The 22,297-nt window shown below is 42.0% G+C and overlaps 3 protein-coding genes across 6 annotated transcripts in view; all 3 read right to left on the bottom strand.

The window, feature by feature from the left end:
- fcho1 (FCH and mu domain containing endocytic adaptor 1) overlaps nucleotides 1–1,303 on the bottom strand; it is a 45,696-nt gene extending 44,393 nt beyond the window's left edge. Inside the window, exon 1 of the mRNA XM_031574311.1 lies at nucleotides 1,199–1,303. The gene's annotated coding sequence lies outside the window, so the exon portion shown is untranslated. The remainder of the gene's footprint in view (nucleotides 1–1,198) is intronic.
- A 322-nt stretch (nucleotides 1,304–1,625) lies between these two features.
- Nucleotides 1,626–8,565, bottom strand: znf692 (zinc finger protein 692). 4 transcript variants are annotated; one of them, XM_031574315.2, is made up of 12 exons: nucleotides 8,325–8,565; nucleotides 6,867–6,912; nucleotides 6,516–6,703; nucleotides 6,196–6,212; nucleotides 5,289–5,870; nucleotides 5,123–5,198; nucleotides 4,685–4,789; nucleotides 4,542–4,592; nucleotides 4,149–4,227; nucleotides 3,617–3,731; nucleotides 3,174–3,273; nucleotides 1,626–2,465 (listed from the first exon to the last, which is right to left on the bottom strand). In XM_031574315.2, exons 3-12 carry the CDS (start codon nucleotides 6,680–6,682, stop codon nucleotides 2,195–2,197), a joined length of 1,563 nt encoding a protein of 520 aa, XP_031430175.1. In that variant the 5' UTR covers nucleotides 6,683–6,703; nucleotides 6,867–6,912; nucleotides 8,325–8,565; the 3' UTR covers nucleotides 1,626–2,194. The 4 variants fall into 4 exon arrangements, with proteins under 4 accessions (XP_031430175.1, XP_031430174.1, XP_031430177.1 ...); XM_031574314.2 differs by lacking the exon at nucleotides 6,867–6,912; XM_031574317.2 differs by lacking the exon at nucleotides 6,867–6,912 and having other exon boundaries at nucleotides 4,685–4,786.
- A 2,017-nt stretch (nucleotides 8,566–10,582) lies between these two features.
- LOC105900847 (major histocompatibility complex class I-related gene protein-like) lies at nucleotides 10,583–20,623 on the bottom strand. Its single transcript, XM_042708992.1, has 6 exons — nucleotides 19,181–20,623; nucleotides 14,661–14,939; nucleotides 13,722–14,000; nucleotides 11,388–11,477; nucleotides 11,242–11,259; nucleotides 10,583–10,917 (listed from the first exon to the last, which is right to left on the bottom strand). The coding sequence occupies exons 1-5, from the start codon at nucleotides 19,365–19,367 to the stop codon at nucleotides 11,255–11,257; spliced, it is 840 nt and encodes a 279-aa protein (XP_042564926.1). The 5' UTR covers nucleotides 19,368–20,623; the 3' UTR covers nucleotides 10,583–10,917; nucleotides 11,242–11,254.
- Between the last annotated feature and the right edge of the window lie 1,674 nt (nucleotides 20,624–22,297).

The following is a 22,297-nucleotide window of genomic DNA, read 5'->3' as shown; positions in this document are numbered from 1 at the left end:
CTCTCCCCTCCCTGGACCAGAACGGTGATCCACATCGTCGGTCCCGTGTCCCGAAGAGATGAGATGGCTCAGGCTATTCGTTAATTGCCGAGTAATTTTCAGGGCACAGAAACTCCCTACTAAAGAATCCGAATAAAGATCATGGTGCACCACAAATATTTAGGACTGTTCCCTTTCCCCCCTGCGGGTGTTAACAGAGGCGCTGACCATAACAGCACACACACACACACACACACACACACACACACCATTGTTTCTGCGGTCCAGGACAGCAAGTACGAGCTCACACGCAAATATGGCATTTATATTATTTGCATATGGAACTACTGATACTTATATATTTGCGTATGGAAGTACTGAAATGGATGTCTAAAGCTAGCCTATCTAAAAGTAGGAGAGAAATGGACAAATAAGAGCAATAGGATTTTAACAATGTCGTCTATAACTAAACTGGAGTCGACCTGCTTTGCATAATTTCTCAGACTGACAACCTCTGGTCCAAGAAAATCACACAACCGTATCTTTCAAAAACAGCTGTAATGGCATACGCACAGTCGTTAATCAGAATTAGTTCTACTCAAGCAAGTTAGGGAGGCCTGGTATAATGTTCCCAAGAGGACTAGGGCACGATCTCTGCTACATTACAATGTCAGTCATCTTCTCTTTGCATATGCCAACTAAGCGCAAATTAGTCCGGGGACAGTACCCTGCCATAGGTCATTTATCGTTACCAGCACCTTTTCTCCTATTAAATTGAACACTGACTAGGTTTTGGCAACAACGTAGTCTAATTAACAAGACCTTAACTAATGTCAGAACTTTAACAATCATGTCGCCCTAACTCATTTCATACTAAAACGCTGGGTGCAGAGACGACTCTACACACCTTTCGTAAAGGTAATGTTATCTGTATATGCACATTTATAGTGTATTTATCCTGAAATTCATCATCTACTAAGTTACACGAACATTCATGGCTGGCTACCGCATCTTTCTAAACCAGCAGTTGCCGAGATGCTCATTTACTGCCGACAACATGCTTGTCGGAGAAACCGTAGCTGGCTGGCTAACAGATATGATCATGTTCCCGCTAACCCACTGCTATCTAACATCGTTTCCTAACCAACAGCAACACATTTAGTTTGCCCCCTGCCAAAGTCGTTCAGGAGACTAAAATACTACAGCGTTTTCGTTTTACCTGGATCTATATTCTCGGCCAGTGGCGTGGATCATTTTTCACCTCCAGCCGAGCAGCGGTCCCGTTGGTTCCACGCTGTACTACAATACTAGTACTAGGTTCAATTTCAAGGAACAGTTGTCAATGTCCCCGGTAACCCCGCCCACCTCCAACCTAATTGGTTGTCGTCATGTTGCAGTCCAACGAGAGAGGGAATTGAAGTGTAGGCATGGCAACCCCTCAGAGGCGTGTTTCTTTGGGCACCGTTTAAACCAATGGCATCATTCCCTTGTTTTCTGTGGCACCTCCCACCTGTTACACTGTTCCATTATTGGTTGAACCTGTTTCAGTCTAAACTGCAAAATATAACTAAGAGGAGCAATTTACAAGACCACAAAATGTACAGAAATAAGTCCATGCAATAGTTGTTTGAAATGAAATTAACCTGGAGTGTCTACAAAAGTTTTATTTGGGGAATATATAAAAACATAGTAGTGTTTTTTTACCCCAAAAACATTGAAAAGTGGTTTAAATCCACCTACTGAATGAGCACCAAAATCATCCATGTCAACTTTTGTTTTCCTATATACATTTAGTCACTGGACTGCTACAAGAAAAAAAAAACTGTTGGTTTTTGAGTACCTTTTAGCATGAAACCGCTTACTTTTTTTATTGATATAAATATAAACTATAATGCCTGATTGTTGTGTAAACTTGCAATCACTGAGGCTTCGGCGCAGCTTTAAGCAAGTAGACTTTGCCCTAAGGCCTCTGAAGAGGTCGGAGGTCAACAACCCTTCACACATCATACAAGCCTGTGAATACCCTGACAGTATTTACACAAAATACTTCAACCACAACACACTCTATTTATACCCTCAGTAAACAGGACACACCCCCAGAGACGTCACAGGCTAAGAGACAGAGTGGCTGCTAGTGATGAGAACTGGTGCTGTTTTCTGAGCGTTCTGAGGTGTGTCAGTGAGTCAGTGACTGGCTGCCAGTGGTAACCGGTCCTCAGTCTGATTGAGTGTTGGCCATCCTCTCCGGACACGCAGGGACTGATGGCGAGGGGGCAACAGAGGCAGTAGAGGCAGGAAGGGCGCTGGAGGCGTTGACAGGATGCTCGGGGTGGCTTTTGCCCCGGTGAGCGCTGACGTTGTCCCTCTTCTCGAAGCGGCGGCCACAGATGTCACAGGGGAACTGGTAGCTGCTCTCGGCGTTGTGCTTCTTCATGTGCCAGTTCAGGGACGCCTTCTGACAGCAGGTGAAACCACACACCTCACACCTGGGAACAACGGGCGGACATAATCACAAAGCTGCCATTCCTGAGAAAATACACACACACACTTTCACAAGCACATAAATGACAAGGCCTTCTGGGACCAGGTGACACCACACACACACACACACACACACACACACACACACACACACACACACACACACACACACACACGTCACACCAGGGAAAGCAAGCAATAAACGAGATGCACACAGCTGGAATTTCTCAGGCATGTGCACACACACACGCACACAAACACACACACTTTCACAGAAGAATCACACACTCATAAACCACGCAGGCATAAACAACTAGGCCTTCTGAAGTCAGGTGAAACCACACGGTCAGAATTCCCCATGGATGTGCACACAATCACACCCAAACCCAAGTCATCACTAAAAGAGATCCACACACACACAAACCACCTCAAACACAACATGTCATTCTCTTACATCCCATGCAAGCATACCATGGCAAATACAGTGCACACAGTAGACTAACACATAAAAATGACAGCTAGGATAGGCTACTGGTGTTTAGGTGTAACGTTGCAGGTAGGATAGGCCTCTGGTGTTTAGGTGAAACGTTGCTGCTGGTGTTTAGGTGAAACGTTGCTGCTGGTGTTTAGGTGAAACGTTGCAGGTGTGTGTGTGTGTGTGTGTGTGTGTGTGTGTGTGTGTGTGTGTGTGTGTGTGTGTGTGTGTGTCTTACTGCAGTGGCTTCTCCCCTGTGTGGATGCGTCGATGGATGAGCAGGTTACTGCTGGTGCGAAAGGCTCGAGCACAGAACTCACAGATGTAGTCTCTCTGGTCTCACACACAAACACAAAAACAAAAACACACACACACACACACACACACACACACACACACACACACACACACACACACACACACTTTACTCACAACGGCTCAGACATGGGTCACCCAACACAAGCTGTTCTTGAGAAACCACTTCAATGTTTCAGTGTTTACAGTAGCGCCCTTTACCAGAACACACTACTTGGAACTTTAGCAGTAGTTCTTTATACATCTGACTAGCCTAATTGAAGACGAGATCAAATGTACATATCTCTAGATTTAGTGATAAATGTACATATCTGTAGAGTTAGTCATAAATGTACATATCTGTAGATTTAGTGCTAAATGACTCACTGCTGTGCAGCTTCTGGTGCTCCTTGAGGTGTTTCTTGAAGTTGAAGGACTTCCCACAGGGTGGGTGAGAGCAGGTAAACGTCTTCCGCTGGACGTGCTGGTACTTCATGTGATGCTTAACGGTTGATAAGTTCAGAGTTAATACCCCAAGCTTCACCCAGGAATGCTAAATGTCCAGGACATCCAACAGGGTTCAGACCCTGATCACAAACACCAAAACTGTAGGCATGTTCCCCATCAAGGGTGAAGATGGTAAGACTTACAGACTGCCCAGTGATCAGAAGAACAAGCCGCACACAGGCAGGTACACACTAGAGGAGATTACTCACTCTGTATTTCTCATTTCACTAGTTTGTCTGTGCTTGAGCCAGAGTGCTGATACGCTGCATGTGTGGCCTGGTGGTTGGCCGTGGTCCTGGGAATCTTATAGCAGAGATTGCATTTGCAATGTCCGCTGACAGGATAAGGACTAATATGGGCTTAGAGCTACTAGTGGGTTTTCTGAGCTTGTGAGCCCTTTGACTTTACTCACATTGAGGTACTGTCGACTGGAGAAGATCTTTTCACAGCCTTCATAAGTACACTGCAGTATTTCTCTCGGGTTTGCCTTCCTGGTCAGGGAAATGCAGATTGTCAGTACAAGTTAACAGAAAAAGATGCTCGCCCTTTCACAAATATGATGTTCCACTGACATGTCGAGCCCTGGAGGATCCATTAATAACAGACCATAACCAAAACTCTGAGCAAGGCATGCTTTAAGGGTGAGGGCATCGTGTCAGTGAGTGAGGTTTTGGCTGTGCAGATGGGGCTGTAAGATAGAGCTGGTAACTTGGGCAGTAATGCTGTCATTAATCCTCCATTTCCCTGATAATTGCCATATAAATATCAATTCAGCGGAGGAACGTCAATAGAATAACATACTAACCTTTTTCTTTTACCACCGAACAGAGGAACATCATAGTTTGCCAAACTGGTCCTGCAAATTAAATCAAAGACCATTTAGAAAACCTACAGAGCCTCCAGTGAAATTTTCAAGTAGCAGAGTGCTCTGGGAGACATAAATAATACCGGTTTCTCCTCCAGCCTGGTTGTGCCGTCTGTCTGCTGCGGTCAGAATGTTCCGTACTCTTCTGAGGTTCCGTGCTGGCCTCTGGTGACGTGGCTGGGTCGCTGCTGGGGGAACATTCTGATTATATGAGCAACATAACTGACGTCCAGCTGTAACTGGCATTCAACCACTTGGTTTATGTCTCTTGTGTTTGTGGGCAAAAGCATGTTTCTGCATGATACTGTAAAAGAGCATTAGTAGACAAGCACGTGGTTGGTGAGGGACCATAATGTACCAGTACTCAATCAGTTACCAGAACCTTTTTGTGAACGCCCGTCTGAAGCCTATTTGCTATGTTTGCTGAGAATACCTGCGATGAGATGAGGTGAAAAGCATGACTCGAGGCTAGGAGTTTCTGTCAGTGCGTGTTACATTTACTCTGTTTTGATTCACTGTACCATTCCTGCGATGATTGAGGGGATCCTGTTGGCACGACATCATTTCCTGTCTCGGGTCCCACCTGAGCACTGCCCTCTGAAAAGTTCCACAGTGTGAGAGAGCAAAGGTCACCCAGAGAAAGTCACCGATACAGACACCTGAAACCCCGATTATAACCCCTCTAACCTCTGGTGTTGTGCGTCCCGGGAGTGGGACTGGAGCGGTCCTGCTCTCCTGTCTCTTCCTCCGCTCCCTGTGGGGTCTCACGCGGGGTTTCCGTCTGTCGTAGCCCATTGCGACGTCTGGTCCTCATGCCTGAACCCCCATCCGCGCCCCCCCTCACCACCTCGCCGGCGCCCCCCTGTGCGGTCTCTCTGGGCGGGCCTGCGGTGAGACTAAGGCCCCCGTCGGTCTCCCCTCCTCCTTCACCCCCCTCACTCCCCGGCGTGGTTGGGCACCAGGAGAGAACATGGCCGTTCTCGCAGACATAGTTCAGGCTGCGCTCCCCATCTAACGCCTTTGTTGATTCCATCAGTCCGTCCCTTGTGGAGGAAGGTCCGTTCTCTGAGCCGCTGCTGTCTTTGGTGCCCAACTCAGACTTCTTACCCGCCCTCCATCTCTGGCCTGGGCACGGGTCGGACCCTGCGGTGGCAAAGCCCTGCTGGAGGGTGGGTAGATGTGGGCAGCGCTGGCCGTGGAGGTGGACCAGCAGCACCAGCCTGTGAAGGCCTTCTACGGACGCCATGATGGCAGACTCTTCTCTGGAGCCTAGAGGAAATGACAAAGAAACATGTCAGTGAGTAAAATACTCAAAAAGACAATCTGAATTTGTAGATGTACTGTGACAGAGAAAACCAATCAAGGACACTGACTGAAATGGTTAAAACTCTGTGGCTATTAAAAAGCGTCCTTCTAAACTCTATGGCTATTTAAAGAATCCTTCTAAACTCTAGGGCTATTTAAAGACTGCTTCTAAACTGTATGGCATTTTAAAGACTGCTTCTAAACTAAAAAGAATGCTTCAGTTTATAACATTTTGGGGAAGTTATGTGTACATTGTGATATTGCATTTACTGAACTGAACTGGACTTACATGACTTGGAGAGGTAACTAAAGAGAAAGAGAGAGGGGGGAAAAAAACATGAACCAGAATACCAGGAACCAGGTTAATTGATGGTGGTAAAAGTAATGTTGATGGTTGAAGTGTGTGTTGGGTAGTCTGTGCACGTGTGTGTGCATTTAAACCACTCCAGGAGGTACTGAGCCAGCTCTGAGTGTAGTGTGAACCCAGGGCTGTGTGTGTGTGTGTGTGTGTGTGTGTACCTCTCCAGCAGGTACTGAGCCAGCTCTGAGTGTAGGGTGAACCCCAGGCTGTATGTGTGTGTGTGTGTGTGTGTGTGTGTGTGTGTATACCTCTCCAGCAGGTACTGAGCCAGCTCTGAGTGTAGGGTGAACCCCAGGCTGTCCTTCAGTTGTCCCCAGCGCAGGACACACGGCCCCAGGCGCACGCGTGACTTGCTCCGCCTCGCGTCCAGCTCTCTCCGTCTCTGACGCCTCAGAGCCTCCTTAGAGGACGCCATGGCAACCAGGGGCGTAGCAAGCTTTTCAAAAGTGAGGGGGATGGATGTGATTTGTTTATTAACAATAGAAATGATGGATACAATGACAGAGGTGTACAACATGTATCAGAAATACTTTAATAATCCCAGGGGGAAATAATTTTTGTTACAAACTACAAATATACAAACAAAATATATTAAGAACCTTCCTGTGCTCTCTCTGAAACTGATGCCTCCAGCAACTTCCTCTCCTAAAGTGGGTATAATGGGCAGTGGTAAAGAAATAGGGCCAAACAGTTACAGCTGTGGCACTAGCAAACCTCAGTGAATATTGAAAAGTAATATCATGAAGTAAATGCAAACAATATCTAATGGAAATAGGCTACTGTTGTTTAATGTCAAAAAATGTCAACGTTCAGCTTTCAACTTCACTTACAGGATTTCTCTTGAAAAAAAAGTGTCAATATTCTCCTGCCTCTTTCTTTTCTGCATCTTGATACTGCGTGACAAAAAGCCGTTGCTTGTGAAGTTAAAAGGGTGCAGTTACAGTACCTTCCATCCTGTAGTTACAACTGATAAACACACCATTTTCTAAATATCTGCTAACGTTACGCATATAGCTACAGTAACGGCATATAAAAAGAGATGAAAATGCCATAGGACATTAAACTTTACGAACACAAATGGCAAAAGACAACCTAGCTACTGTAGCTAGCTAACAGCCTAATGTTAAATGTTAGGTTCAGTTAGCTAACGTTAGCTCAGGTTGTATCTACCTAATTACGATAGCAATTTGTACCAGTATTAAAGAGTTAAGCTTTACATTGATGTAACACATTAACGGTGATAACACGTGTACGGCAAACACTAAAGATACTTGCATTACATTTCTTAAAAGTACTGGACTATTGGTTGAATTCCAGTGTAGAATGCGGTCTTTTAAGACCGCTGGGAAGTATAACACACCGTTGCCGTGACAAACAGAGCGTTGCTATGGACGCAGTTCTGTTCACTCAGGCAATATAATCGCTACACACAGCCTACGACGTAGCTACGGCGGCAGTTCGACGCAAGGTGTTTGTGAAAAACTGTGGGAAAACACCCACATCCCCCACGGGTGCGACGCGCCTGATGGCAACCACCTTTCCACGTTAACAGGCCAGAGGGGTCACACACTCACAAACACCTCCTTAACATTATTAACATCAGAGTCAATGTCAGAATTGTCCTCAGGACAAGAGTGCTTTAACAGAAAACCCTCCTCCACTACTGCTTCGTAGTGACTCCTGCATTGAATGGGCCTCGAGAGGGATCAGGAGGCATGTTATATGGATTACAAACAGAGACCTCCAAGCTGTGCAATAATCACCTGCAATACTTTCTTTCAGGTGCAAATAAACGCCATGATTGCTATGGGTCATGAAACTGTTGCTTAATTGATATACAAGTCCATCAATATTTAATGAATAAGAAGAAATAGCAAACATCAAATCAAATTTCAATATCACGTAACACATTTAATTTCATGGGTCTATGCACGTCTACTTTGAGACAGTCGAGTACTATCCAGGACTATCCTTCAGTGAATCTCATTGAAAACTTTGCTATTCTATTTTTCAACGGAGGGCGGGGGATAGGCCTCGTCTCTGCAGGTCTTACTTACTTGGAATACACTCCTATGGTATGTTTCAAGCGGGTCCCACAGGCTACTCTATGGTTGCCCTTTTAAGGTTGCTCTGCGCACCAGCCAGCGCGTATAGTTTAACTTGTCTGCTTCAGGGACGATGACGATAAGGAATTCTTTTTTTTTTATGTCAAAGGTAAGCAAAGCATTTTCTTTATCGTGCCGATACAAATCATACATTGAAAGCTACAGCGCGATGTTTCGATGTAGAAACAAGAGTGGCTGACGGGAAATGGAAGTATCGGTCTTTATTTCCCATGAGCCTTCATGTTTTTTTAGGAGACATGGGAGATGTAGGACACCGTGCACCATAGGCTATAGACTTGGTTAGAGGCATTATGCGCAAGAGTAACCAGAACTCTGGTTTGTGGGAACCACAGAGGATGACTCCGGAACAAAAATTCCCGACACAAAGAATTTCAATACTGATAAATGCTGTTTATGAGTATGTGATAATAAACTGGAACTTGAACTTGAAATAAGAAAATGAGAGCACTTTCTCATTTAGTCGACTCATCAACCCATCAACCCAAGGAACAAGAGATAAAACGTGAGATTTGACGGGCCACGTGACCTCCAATTTTGAATGTATTTTAGTATCCCATATGTTGCCACACTTGATTTCCAAGTTACATTTTGTGTTTAACTTTTAGCTTATATTTCAGTTATGTTACACGCTTCTAACTGCTGCACCACTGATATGTCTGATACGACTGAGATGCATGAGTTAGTTACGCTGTGAAAGGTTTATTGTGGATAGGACACTGAGGATATAATTTCATTGATATCATTTTGTGTACCTGAAATCCTCCTTTTTTCTTTTTGTGATAAGCACTATCACCATTTTTACATTAAATTAGCAGTTGATACAGTTAACTAGTATAAACAATACATATTGTATATGTACCCACTGAGTAGAACATTAGATTCTCCTTGCACGTGTACTTTGTACTGCACCTATAGTTTGATACTCTGATATATTGTTGCTTTTATTGCTGCTGCTTTACACTGTGCAATGGTGGCACCAGCTTGCTAATGTTAGAGATTGGTGGTTATTTACTGCCATCTAGTGGACACTTACATATATGCATTGCATTCCTCCAACCAGAAGACTTTCGCCAGTTTATGATCACCAGTATTAACTTTAATATCTAACAATCTATGTTCATGTTTCTTTCATGTTTCTAACTTCAGAAAAGTGTACTGAATATTACAATGTCATAAAAATCTTTGATGTTTTTCTACAATAACATGTAGCAAAGAGTCCAACAGGTGACAGAGATTTGGCATTAATGGATTTGTGTTGTAATCTGGTGGTCTGTAAATCATTGCAAATAGTACCTGAACTGGGGCCACAACTTTTAATACTAGGAATTCAAGGTCCGTCGCATCCTGTATGTGATGGGCTTGAACATGGCTTTCTCAAACACAGCAACTCCTCCACCATATTGGAAAGATGAAAATGAGTTGAATATGAGACATGCCTGTTGTTGCGCTCATATGATCTCATTCTGAAGTGGTAAAACTCTGCTGCCTTCTTCCATAACCCATTCTGTAGGTGAAAGCAAACTCTGCCATGCACATTGCTGCAAACTCTGGTGTATCGGGTCTGTTTTTGTATTTGGATGTATCATCCATACATTCTCTGACTTAGGAATTCTGTCATTCAGGTACCTTAAAGGGAGGCTAATCTTAAGACTCGTGCAACAGCCTCTTGAACACTGACCTCTCTATTTTTGGAATATGCCTGCACGATCTGTCTAATTACAATCAGATGTACAGTCCTGAACAAAAATATTGGCACCCCTGCACTTCTGTCAGATAATGCACCACTTCACCCAGAAAATTGTTGCAATTACAAATGCTTTGGTATTCACATGTTTATTTATTTTGTTTGCATTGGAACAACACAGCCAAATCTGACATAACAAAACTCCAAAAATGGACTGGACTTAAGTTAAATAAAATAAAATAAAATAAAATAAAATGAAATGAAATGAAAGCTTAATTTAGGGTCGGCTTTTTACGCAGACACGCCCTTGCATCATTGCAAACCCACTCTTGCGTGTGTCTCCCAAATGTTTTAACTATCTGACCAGTCGACGCATATTTCAACCTTTACTCATATGTAGACAACACGGTGTCAGTACCTGATAATCAAAGTTACACACACACACACACACACACACACACACACACACACACACACACACACACAAGCCATGTTCCTGCTTACATAAGCACATAATTCATACAAGGTAATCATTAATACAAGGCACTTGATGTATATATTCTTAAGTCATGAACAGTTTTTCTAAATTAACTCTATCAAACACGGGGAGCTAATATTGCGGAGTTTGACGAGGGAGCTGGAAGATAAGTCTATACATGAGGAGACCAGACAACAGGTTAGGGGAGTGAGGAGTTTTAGTAGACTGGTGGAGGGAGTGACAGGTGCAGGTAATCAGCCAATCAGGGGACTGGGAATGTGCCGGTTTGGGGCTACCATGCCAGGGGAGTGAGGAAACTTGGGTCCTGCCTCCTGACCTTGTAGCTCCAGAGTTGTCAGACGCTGATGAAGGAAAAAACATACGGAAAATAAAGATATGATTCACGCTATGAACTAAAATGCACATTGCACACTAAAAATTACAAATCCGCACTTTACTTTCTCCTCTCATCTCTGCTTTCACAAAAAATGTACAAGCACTTTCACATCTCATAAGTATAAAGATGGAAACGGACACTAATTTGTACACGCAATGGTCTCTACATAAAGCAAGGCATCAAGTTTTTTTTTCCGATTATAAATATCCGAGAGTAGCAAATACACAAAGACCAGTGTCTAGAATTTAAAGTATTTCAGATTTTTACAAGGTGTGACAAATGTACTCACGGTTGGCCCTCCACTAGGCTGTCAAGACAAAAAGAAGGAGAATGTGTACATTAACACACTAAAGAATCATCAATGACAGAAAGCAGACACAGAGCATTTTACATAATTATGGAAATTGCATAAATTATGACATAAAGGCAACTCACTTTTCTTCATCATAACCACGACAATAACCACTCCAATAATAGCAAGAGCTCCAATCACACATCCAGTAATAATGCCTACAGGAGTGTTTCCTATAGGAATATATAACAAAATACGACACATGTTACACAAAATAATACAATTTTCACCTTGTGACCTCTGTTCATGCTATTGATACAACCCCAAATCAGAAAAAGTTGGGACGGTATGGAAAATGCAAATAAAAAAAGGAAGCAGTGATTTATACATTTACCCTGACTTGTATTTCATTGCAGACAGTATGAACACAAGATATTTCATGTTTTGTCTGGTCAACTTCATTTGATTTGTAAATATACATCCATTCCTGCCATTCAGGCCTGCAACACATTCCAAAAAAAGTTGGGACAGGGGCAATTTAGGGGTAGTGTTAAGATAAATTATCTGCGTGTTGGTTTACAGAGAAATCAGAGTAATGGACCGCCAAACGTAGCAATTGGTTTGATACAGTTGAGTTTACTGGTTTTAAGATTGGACAAGATTCAGTCGGAGATGCAGAGCTCACAACAGCTCTGTCACCCCCGGCTGGAGAAGGCGTTCTGAATTTTACATGTGATCACAATTGGTTTATAAGTCCAATCTTCACTGATGGTACTTTCTGGGCCCCACACGTATACGCCTCTCTGTGACTTGCATGTTTCAGTCGTAATTTCTGGCCTGACAATTACGTTTCTGTGAATCTCCACTCCCTGGTACAGATAGTCTCCCTATCTCATCTGTCTCCTGCCCAGGCTTCCCTATGACCTTGGAATTTATGTCACTGGTCATCCTAAACTTGAAAGCATGTGCTTTGTATGTTATCTTAGGCCCCTCTGTCTGAAAGCTGTTTTCCAACTGCCTTTTCAGTTACTGGTTAAATGGGCATACATTGTTAATAGAAATAAAATGTTAATAAATTCATACCTAAACTGAATTTATCTTACAGTAGTAATGTGGTAGAATAATTAAATAAGGATGTGATTTAAAACTAGTGATGTCAACAGGTCATTGTAATCATGATTTGGTACAAAAGCAGCATCCAGGGAAGGCCTAGTCCTTTAGGAGCAAAGATTGGCCGAGGATTGCCAGTTTGCCAACAAATGCGTGAGCAAATAATTGAAATGTTTAAAAACAATGTTTCTCAAAGAAAGATAGCAAAGGATTTGGATATTTTACCCTCCACGGTATAATAAAATAATTAAAAGATTCAAGGAATCTCGAGAAATTTCAGTGCGTAAAGGGCAGGGGCGCAAGCCTAAGCTGAATAACCGTGATCTCCAATCCCTTAGACGGCACTGCATCAAGACCTGATAAGGGATATAACCACATGGGCTCAGGATTACTTTGGCAAACCTTTGTCAAGCACTACAATAGGTAGTTACATCCACAAATGCCTGTTAAAACTTTACTGTGCCCAAAGGAAGCCTTATGTTAACAGTGTCCAGAAGCGCCGTCAAGTTCTTTGGGCTCAGAGCCATCTGGGTGGACCATCACACAGTATTGTGGTCAGACAAATCAGTATGTCAGGACCAAAGAAGAAAAGGACCATCCAGACAGTTAGCAGCAACAAGTCCAAAAGCCAGGGTCTGTCATGGTATGGGGTTGTGTCAGTGCCCTTGGCAAAGGTAACTTACACTTTGGTGATGGCACCATTAATGCCGAAAAGTATATACAGATTTTGGAGCAACATATGCTGCCTTCAAGACGACATCCTTTCCAGGGAAGCCCATGCATATTTCATCAAGACAATGAAAACCACATTCTGCACACATTTCAAAGGCATGGCTGAGGAAGAAGGCTGTGTGGGTGCTGGACTGGCCTGCCTGCAGTCCTGACTTGTCACCAATAGAGAATGTGTGGCAACGAAGACCTGTACTGTTGCACACCTTAAGACTTGTTTGCAGGAAGAATAGGAAAAGGTATGACAACATTACAAAGTGATAAATGCTTTACTGTCCCAACTGTTTTTGAAATATGTTGCAAGAATCAAAATTTAATTAAGTGTTCATTTTGAAAAAACAATAAAATTCATGAGGTAAAACATCAAAAAATGTGCTGTTGTATGGTTTTCAAAGTAATACAGGTCAAAGAGAATTTAAAAATCACTGTTTTCAGTTTAAATTTTAATTTAACATCCCGTCACAACTTTTTCTGATTTGGGGTTGTAGTACAATTATACATAATAGTATAGTATTAGAGTAGGCTATGAGAATGATATGACTGGTTTTAAAATGTTAAAACATGAACTTTTTTTTATAAATGTCAACAGTTCTGTCTCAGTAGCTGATGATTTGTGTGTGGTTTCTGAACAATCTTACCCTCTTCCTCAGTCAGGGTGACGAGTGTTGGTTCTCCACTCATGTGTGTCACCTCACAGGTGTACTGACTTCTCTTTCTCTCCTCAGGTGACACAGTGAGATTAGCTCTCTTCTGGAAGGTTCCATCCCCATTGGGCAGCGTCTCTCCCACATCCACATCCTCCTGCATCTCTTCTCCATCTCTCTTCCAGGTGATCTTCACTGTATCTGGATAGAATCCTGTGGCGTGGCACACCACTGTATAAGATGACTTCTTCTGAATCAGAGACACTTCAGGGGCTGAAGGAAGAAGGGGAGGAGATACAAATTACAAATAAAATCATTTTAAGACATAGCATACATGAACAATGGGAGCAGTAATGCAATGTCAAGTGCAAAGAGAAGAGACACAGAGACGGCTCTTGATTTAACTTTCAGCATGTCAAGTAATGTCTTCTTTTAACTCTCAGCTTGTCAAATAATGTTTTCTTTTAACTCTCAGCATAATAATAATAATTGTATAATAATTGTCAGACTTTAATCGCACAAGCGACACACTGCACACTGCAACACACGTGAATACATGGAGGCGACACAGGACACACACACGCAGGCCTGAGGTCGTTTGTGAATTTAGCTTCTGCATTTATCCCATCCCGGACTGTCCTTCCCCCAGGACCCCAGGAGCAGTGGGCAGCTTTTTTAAGCATTTTCGAACCCATGACCTTCTTGCTGTGAGGCTGCAGTGCAAGCATTGCAAGCACCTGAGCCACCGTGCCATGTCAAGTAATGTCTCCGGCCACCCAAATAAACAATCTCAATTAGTCCAAAAGCATGTCAGAATCAACACATGGCAAGACCTTTAAACATGATGTTTTTTCCATGAGGTCCTACATCACCACAGGGATGCAGCCCGCTGTGGGGCCTCTGCTGTTATCAGTGTTGTGTGAGCTGCCGTACCTTTCCTTCCGAGAGTAATGTTCCCGTACTGAACATACTTCTTCAGCCAATCACGGCAATCCTGGGTGAAGTACTGATTCCTGCCATTCAATATGGACTCGTAGGGGTTCCATTTGTCTCTGGTCAGGGCTGCTAGTGGTTTCGCAGCCACCCATCTCATCCTGTTCAGATTTAGTGAGAAGAAGTCCTCTCCATCATAACCATACTCCTCATAGCCACTGGTGACGTCACTCTCATCATCCCACTCACAGCCATACCTTCTCTGGAGAACATGCACTCCTTATAGTCAGGTGGCTTAACAACGCGATCGTGACAAGAGTGATAAAAGCATGAAATTTGGCACACAATTAGCTTATATCCTACTAAAACATATTAGAAGGGGTGCCCAAGTGAAACTGCTCATTTTTTCGTTTTAATGAGATATTAAGTTTTGACCTAAATCAAGATATGCGTTACCTGTGGTCCGATTTTCAAAACGGTTATTTTGCCTAGTAATGCTTACCAAATAAGTAATAAATCAGTTATTTATGCATGTTTGTGTTTTCTTGTTTGTTTTTGATATCCACTAGTTTAAACAAATGTCCCTTTAGGTAGCAAAACAGACAAAAAGACTTGTGCCCGTGCGCGCGCTCATCCAAGATGGCGGGAAAGACGTAATTCTGCTATATGTAAAACCGTTATTTTACCACCATTTAAAACCATATTTGCATTTGTATCTTTTATATGTATAAGGACTGTAATATTTTATTAAAGATTTGCTTCAACATCATTAAAATAGCACCAACAAAGGCGCATTACAGTACCAGTAGGCTACCGCAGAAAAACGGTAAAATTGGAGCAGATTGAGCGTGTCTTTTCCTACATCAAAACTGATCATATGAGGAATGTGCTGTTATAAATTGACAAATGTGATGATGAAAAATGAACAAGTCAATAGCATTTATCGAGCTTATCGAGTACATAGAAGAATGTAGCTATTAAAAAAGGAACTCATATGTTTAAACTTTCTGAGCTGTCGTTGTACATCAAGAGGCTTGAAGATATTGGAGTTAAGAAAACTATAAATAAAACCAGGTTAATCAATGTCTTGCTAGAACATTACAAAGAGACTCTTTAAGAACAAACTGATGGAAGAAACACCGTTTTAGATTTCCGGGATGCAATAAGCAGGCTATTGAAGGATGCTTTGAAACAACACAACTTTTCAGAAGACGCCGAAATTCTAGCGAGGCCTGCAACAATTGTAGGCTAAGGAAAGACATTTTTGCACACAAAGGATTTATTTTTTCTGGGTGCTTTCCAATGGACTGCCATTCAAAATATTAACCGTCAAGCTTAAAGTCTCTCGTTTCTATCATTCTTTATGGTCTCAACATAGAGGATCAAGAGAAGTCTGAAAGCCAGGCATGTTTGGCCAAAACTGGCCAAACTCGCATTTCAGCATCTCGTGAGCCACCCCTACCACTATATGTTGGGCTAAATATGCATAGCTCCACTAGAAGTAAGACATTGATAGAAAACTTATACCAAATGGGCATTTCTGTTTCCTATGATCGTATCATTGAGATAGAATACTGGCTAGAGACGTCTCTTTGCGAGCGCTACAAGGCCAGATTGGAGTGCGCTCATGTTCTTAAGGGCTGAATTTGTGATAAATCGTTGATGAGTGCGTTCACATGAATTCAACAGGCATCAATAATTATAATAATAATAAATACAAGAATATTTGTATCATTAACAATTACGTTTCACATTTATAGTCATGATTCTACGAGGCTTCGTGATAAATAAATAAAGAAAGAAAACGAGAACGCTCGTTCAATTTAAGAATCAGTGCACACTTTGGCCGTTTAAGAACACATTTCCAGGCATTCATGACCGGTGGAGATCTTTTCTTAGGTTGAAGATATTAAAGACACTTAACAAAATGTGCGAGAATGAGGTCCATTGCTCACAATCCCAGCTCCACGACATCAGTCTCCTCATTTCACGGAACTGGTATCAGCATCTTTCAGTTTACAACAGAAAGTGTGCCTGGCGAAAATAGGCCCCCACTAGTTCTGCCGTGTGGAACAGAGCACCAAGGATAACCAAAGAGCTATGTAACGGTCTCTGCAGTTGCAATAAGCACAAGTTCAGTTTCCGTTCCAGCCTGCAAAATAACACCACTTCACGGCAATGTTAGCATTAGGTTTGGATGACTATCCCCAAGTGTCTATACTGTATGCAGAGAGCTGATTACGTGCACCTGCAAACAGCGCTGCTCACGTTGCAAATGTGTTCAAGAAAAGTTGAGATGCAAGCCAATGTGTTAATGTGATTGTCCAGAGAGCAAATCGTAGAGCTATTTATAACAGCACATTCCTCATATGATCAGTTTTGATGTAGGAAAAGACATGCTCAATCTGCTCCAATTTTACCGTTTTTCTGCGGTAGCCTACTGGTACTGTAATGCGCCTTTGTTGGTGCTATTTTAATGATGTTGAAGCAAATCTTTAATAAAATATTACAGTCCTTATACATATAAAAGATACAAATGCAAATATGGTTTTAAATGGTGGTAAAATAACGGTTTTACCTAACAGATATAGCAGAATTACGTCTTTCCCGCCATCTTGGATGAGCGCGCGCACGGGCACAAGTCTTTTTGTCTGTTTTGCTACTTAAAGGGACATTTGTTTAAACTAGTGGATATCAAAAACAAACAAGAAAACACAAACATGCATAAATAACTGATTTATTACTTATTTGGTAAGCATTTCTAGGCAAAATAACCGTTTTGAAAATCGGACCACAGGTAACGCATATCTTGATTTAGGTCAAAACTTAATATCTCATTAAAACGAAAAAATGAGCAGTTTCACTTGGGCACCCCTTCTAATATCTTTTAGTAGGGTATAAGCTAATTGTGTGCCAAATTTCATGCTTTTATCACTCTTGTCACGATCGAGCCTAAATTTTGCATTAAGCCACCTGACTATTATTGACAAAAGAAAATGTATCAGAAGTGTAATGTTTAGTTACATGACTGCATGGCTGTTAAACCTACATAAAATAATTAGGGCTGTCAATCAATAAAAATAAAAAATAACTAATTAAGCGCACATTTTTTTAAATTAATTAATCCCAATTAATCGCGATTAAAAGTTTGTTTTTCTTCTTAAGACTAAATCTTATAAATAAACAAGTATTCACTTCAGACAGCGTGTATTTTAAAAACTGTTGTTTAATTGTATTTTTAAACACAATGGTGCCCCTCGAATTTCCCCTGAAGCAATTCGAATCACCTCAATCAGCCCACTGTCCTCAACTATGTTGATGGGCCGACAGTCAACGGCAACCCAAATGGTAACCTTTTTCCTAGAGAAGTCATGGAGTGTGGGTTGGCGATCATCTAACCTGGGACTGCTATCTGTCGGGTGCTTTGCATTAAGGTGATAACTTCAAGACGAGCTGCTTCTGTGATAGCTAAATTCAGCTTGACAAATGCTACATACAACTTTAGTTTTGTCGATTGTTCCGTCATTTTGACTCTTGAACAGAGACTCTCCGCCCAACAATCCCTCAGCTCTCTCTCCATCTTCAACTACCGCAGTGGTTCTCAAACTTTTTCTGTCATTCCCCACTTTGAACAAGGGGGGCTATTCAAGCCCCACCTGTCCCTCATCGCTCCCATAAAATGGTAGGCCAAGCCCCCTACTTACGGGCTACATTGCCCGAGGGGACACAGGTTCAAGTCTCGCCTGATGTAATTTCCCAATCCTCTCCCCACCTCTTCTCCGCCTCGCTTCCTGTCATAACTTCATGTCCTATCCAAATAGCAACTTTTTTTTTTTAAAGTTGCGTTAATTGCGTTAAAATATTTTATCGCGTTAATCGCGGCCGCATTAATCGCATAGATTAACGCTGACAGCCCTAAAAATAATACATAAAACTGTAGGGCTCATAGACAAGCACGGTGAGCCCATTTTCTTTTCTGGCTGAGTGGTCTTTCTCATGAAAAATGAACAATAACTGGAATATTTATTCACAGAGTAATGATCAACACATCTCCTTGCTTGTATAGATTTGTAAAAAGAACAACTATTGTAACATATTGGTTGAAAACCCAAGTGTCCATACTCATACTAGATGCAGAGCTGGTCTGCTCTGTCCACAACACACCTGTAAATATTTTAATCTTCCCCACAAAGTTGTTTTCTCACAGTCCTAAAACCCTACTCTTTTTTAAATGATTGCAGCATCAGCTCTGATGACATATCATACTGGCAAAAACTTATGAGAGAGGTAGCAGCTAGCTGGCTAGCATAGATATCTTGGTCATACTGTGCAATACCATCCTTTATATATTCTATTGATATTTTAGTTAAACTAAAATTACAACATGAGACATCATTGCATGTTATGTAGACTATGTGGAAGGGCAAACCATTGAACTGGAATTCTGAAACAAAAGAAACAGATGCTAAGTGTCATCTATAGTCCAAACAGTCTCACCCAGACATGATCAGTAAACTCACCCTCAGTCTGATTAGAGCGTTCTTTTAAAATCCACACGTCAGCCTTGAGAGCTCCCTCAGCCGTCCTGGCCAGCCCGGTCTCTGATTCCCAGTACTCCTGATCCAGATGCTCCTCCATCCATGGCTGCCTGGGAACCACATTTCGTGTGTTGCTGTCATACTGACTGATGACCAGACCATCAACCATTCCAACTGCTACAAACTCTGGGAAGCTTGAGATTCCTGATGTAGCCGTATAGAAGACGTACTGCAGGAAATGGGTCACTGAAAGGTACAGATTACAGAGAGACGACACTAAATTATCGGGAAAACTGCAAAATGAAGGAATGCAGTGGAGTGAGAAGTTATATCTCTATGATATACTCTACAGTAATGTATTGTCAAGTGCAAAGAGAAGAGACACAGAGACTGTTATGTATTCGTGGTTTCCACTTTAGAGTACCTGGTTAATGCGAAGGATAAACGGACACGTCTTTATGGCTTGAACGGTAATAGTTTACTGAAGCATCAATTGAATGGGTGAGCTACATACAAGTCATTGGCACAGCGCCGACTAGTGGTCAAGTAATGTTTTGTTTTTCAGGTACAGTGGCTGTATGCAGGGTAATACCTTTTTTACTACGTTCTATTTTTTTTTTTTTAAACCATCACGACACTGAGTTGCAAGTGTTAATCAGCGACCTTTCAAACGTTTACGCAGATTTTGACATATATAACACTATACACAACAGAATAGATTTGGACACTGATGTTGACCACATATTGCACACATTTATTTCATTTCGTGAATAAAAATAAAACAAACTACATAAAATGTGCTATGGAGAGATAGTTCCAGCACACAAACTGGCATCTGCTATATGAATTATTGCTGATATCACTTCACAAACTGGCATCCACTATGTGAACTGGTGAACTGCTATAATTTGATTTGAACATAAACCTGTGCTATAGGCCTAATATGAATTCATGAGCAAAAGATTCTTATGGCAAGTGTCTTAATTGAATGGCCTTTTCCTCAATAGTTTTGTCCATTTTAACCTGTTCCTCTTTTTTCTCTTTGTATTGTTGTATTGTTTGCCTGACTGAGGCTCTCATCAAACATCAATACGAATGGCCCAGCCTTGTTGATGCCATGAACAATGTTTTTTGAAGAACGATGCTAATCCAAATCTGTTGATGTACCGGCACTTGATAGTCTGAAAAAATAATACCTATTTAAAAAAAAAAAAAACCTCTAAAACACATTTAACACTTTTAATGGCCTTAAATTTGGCAATTTTGATTTATCACCTTTTAATACTTTTTAAAACCCCGCGGACACCCTGGTATGATATACGAGAAACGACGCTTAACACCGCTGGTCAGATAAAAACTCACCAGCACATGATAAAGGTAGACAGACAAGAATGAAAACATGCTGCATTGCTCTCTTTTAACTAAACCTTTATGTAGAAAAGATGTTTAGTCTAACGTTAATCCTAATGGTGTTACCCTAGACACCGTGGCTTCGAAGAATGGAAACTGCCCATATGAACTAAGGGTGTGGTAGGATGGGTAAGGTGGATTTATGAGTTTTAGAGCGCAGTGGCGCATTTGACTGTTTAGAGCGGAACAGTAATGCATTGTCAAGTGCAAAGAGAAGAGACACAGAGAGGGCTCATGATTGAACTTTCAGCATGTGTAGGGGTACCCAATAGCCCCAACAGAACTTGTATATAGCCAGCCAATCAGTGACTGGAGAGTTGGTGCGCGGGCGAATGGAGAGAGAGGAGGGGGCGGGACAAGCGGCAGACGGAGAATGACGAGAGAGAAGATGGCGGCGCCCGTAGAGTTCCCACGTTATTGTGAGTGAATAACAGGAAGATAAGTCAGTTAGTTGTAAGTTTAGCTCTGAGTTTATTAAGTTTGTTAGTGTCCCTGTTACGGAATAATTACGGTTGGAGTGAAGAAGGAGTCTACACCACCAGCACTGAAGATCACCCGGTGTCGCTGTCAAAAAGTATAGCACGTTGTAGTGTGAGGCGGAATGTCCTCGCTAGTTAGTGAAGTGTTAAACATTTAGAAACAAGCTCGTCGCCAACGTCGGAGACTTCACCAGGCCAGGGAACTTGGACAGCTAGCCGTTCGCCACTACAGGGCCCTTGATGTGCCCGCAGCTCACTTGCCCTCTCTCCCTCCCTCTCACACGCCACTGACAGATGGTGTGGTTCGTGAGTATTACCCTGCCACATGTGACTCCACATTGTCAACGAGCAGCAAAGTGTCCGGGACGGTAATGTCCGATTTGGGAACAGTTCAATACACCTTGAGGACCGTGGCTCGACCATTTTGAACTGAACGTGCAAAACAGTGAACTGCAGTGAATATCATACTGAATGTGGAAAACATTGGACTTTGATTGTGAAATATGTTTATTGTGCAAAACGAACTTCTGTTATGGGTTTGAATGATGTAATTGAATGTCTTTGCATTTAATTAGGAGTAAGAGTGTTAAACTTGACTTGGAGTATATTGCATTTGTGTACATACCGTATGTTGCTAGGGTCATTAACACACAGTGGATTCAGTGTATGTTGGCACGGGGCATTGGTATTTTGTGTTCTGGTTATTGTGCCCTTTTCAGTTAGACGAACTCACCGGTGAGTAGGACAGGTGTGTCTGTTAGAGTATTGTCATGAGCAGGGCGGGAAGTGTTTCAGTGTGACATAATTGTTCTAAACTAATTAAATAATAAATTTAATGTAACTTTTTCCTATGGTTAGTTCCACCTGTTACACATGTCAAGTAAAGTCTTCTTTTAACTCTCAGCATGTCAAATAATGTCTTCTTTCAACTTTCAGCATGTCAAGTAATGTCTTCTTTTAAATCTCAGCATGACAAGTAATGTCTTCTTTTAACTTTCAGCATGTCAAGTTATGTTTTAACTTTCAGCATGTCCATAAACATACTGAATATTTGGAGTTTAGTTTAAAGAGTAAGAAGAATTCGAAAACTTGGCTTTTGCACTAGATTTGGACCAAACGTTAACATCAAATATACGGCAAATAAACAGATAAAAACTCACCGGCACATGATAAAGGTAGAAAGACAAGAATCAACCCTAGGCACCGTGGC

This window comes from Clupea harengus, chromosome 10 (genome assembly GCF_900700415.2).
Source record: "Clupea harengus chromosome 10, Ch_v2.0.2, whole genome shotgun sequence".
Lineage (NCBI taxonomy): Eukaryota > Metazoa > Chordata > Actinopteri > Clupeiformes > Clupeidae > Clupea > Clupea harengus.
The sequence above is the reverse complement of the archived record's forward strand: the minus strand, read 5'-3'. Positions and strand labels throughout refer to the sequence as shown.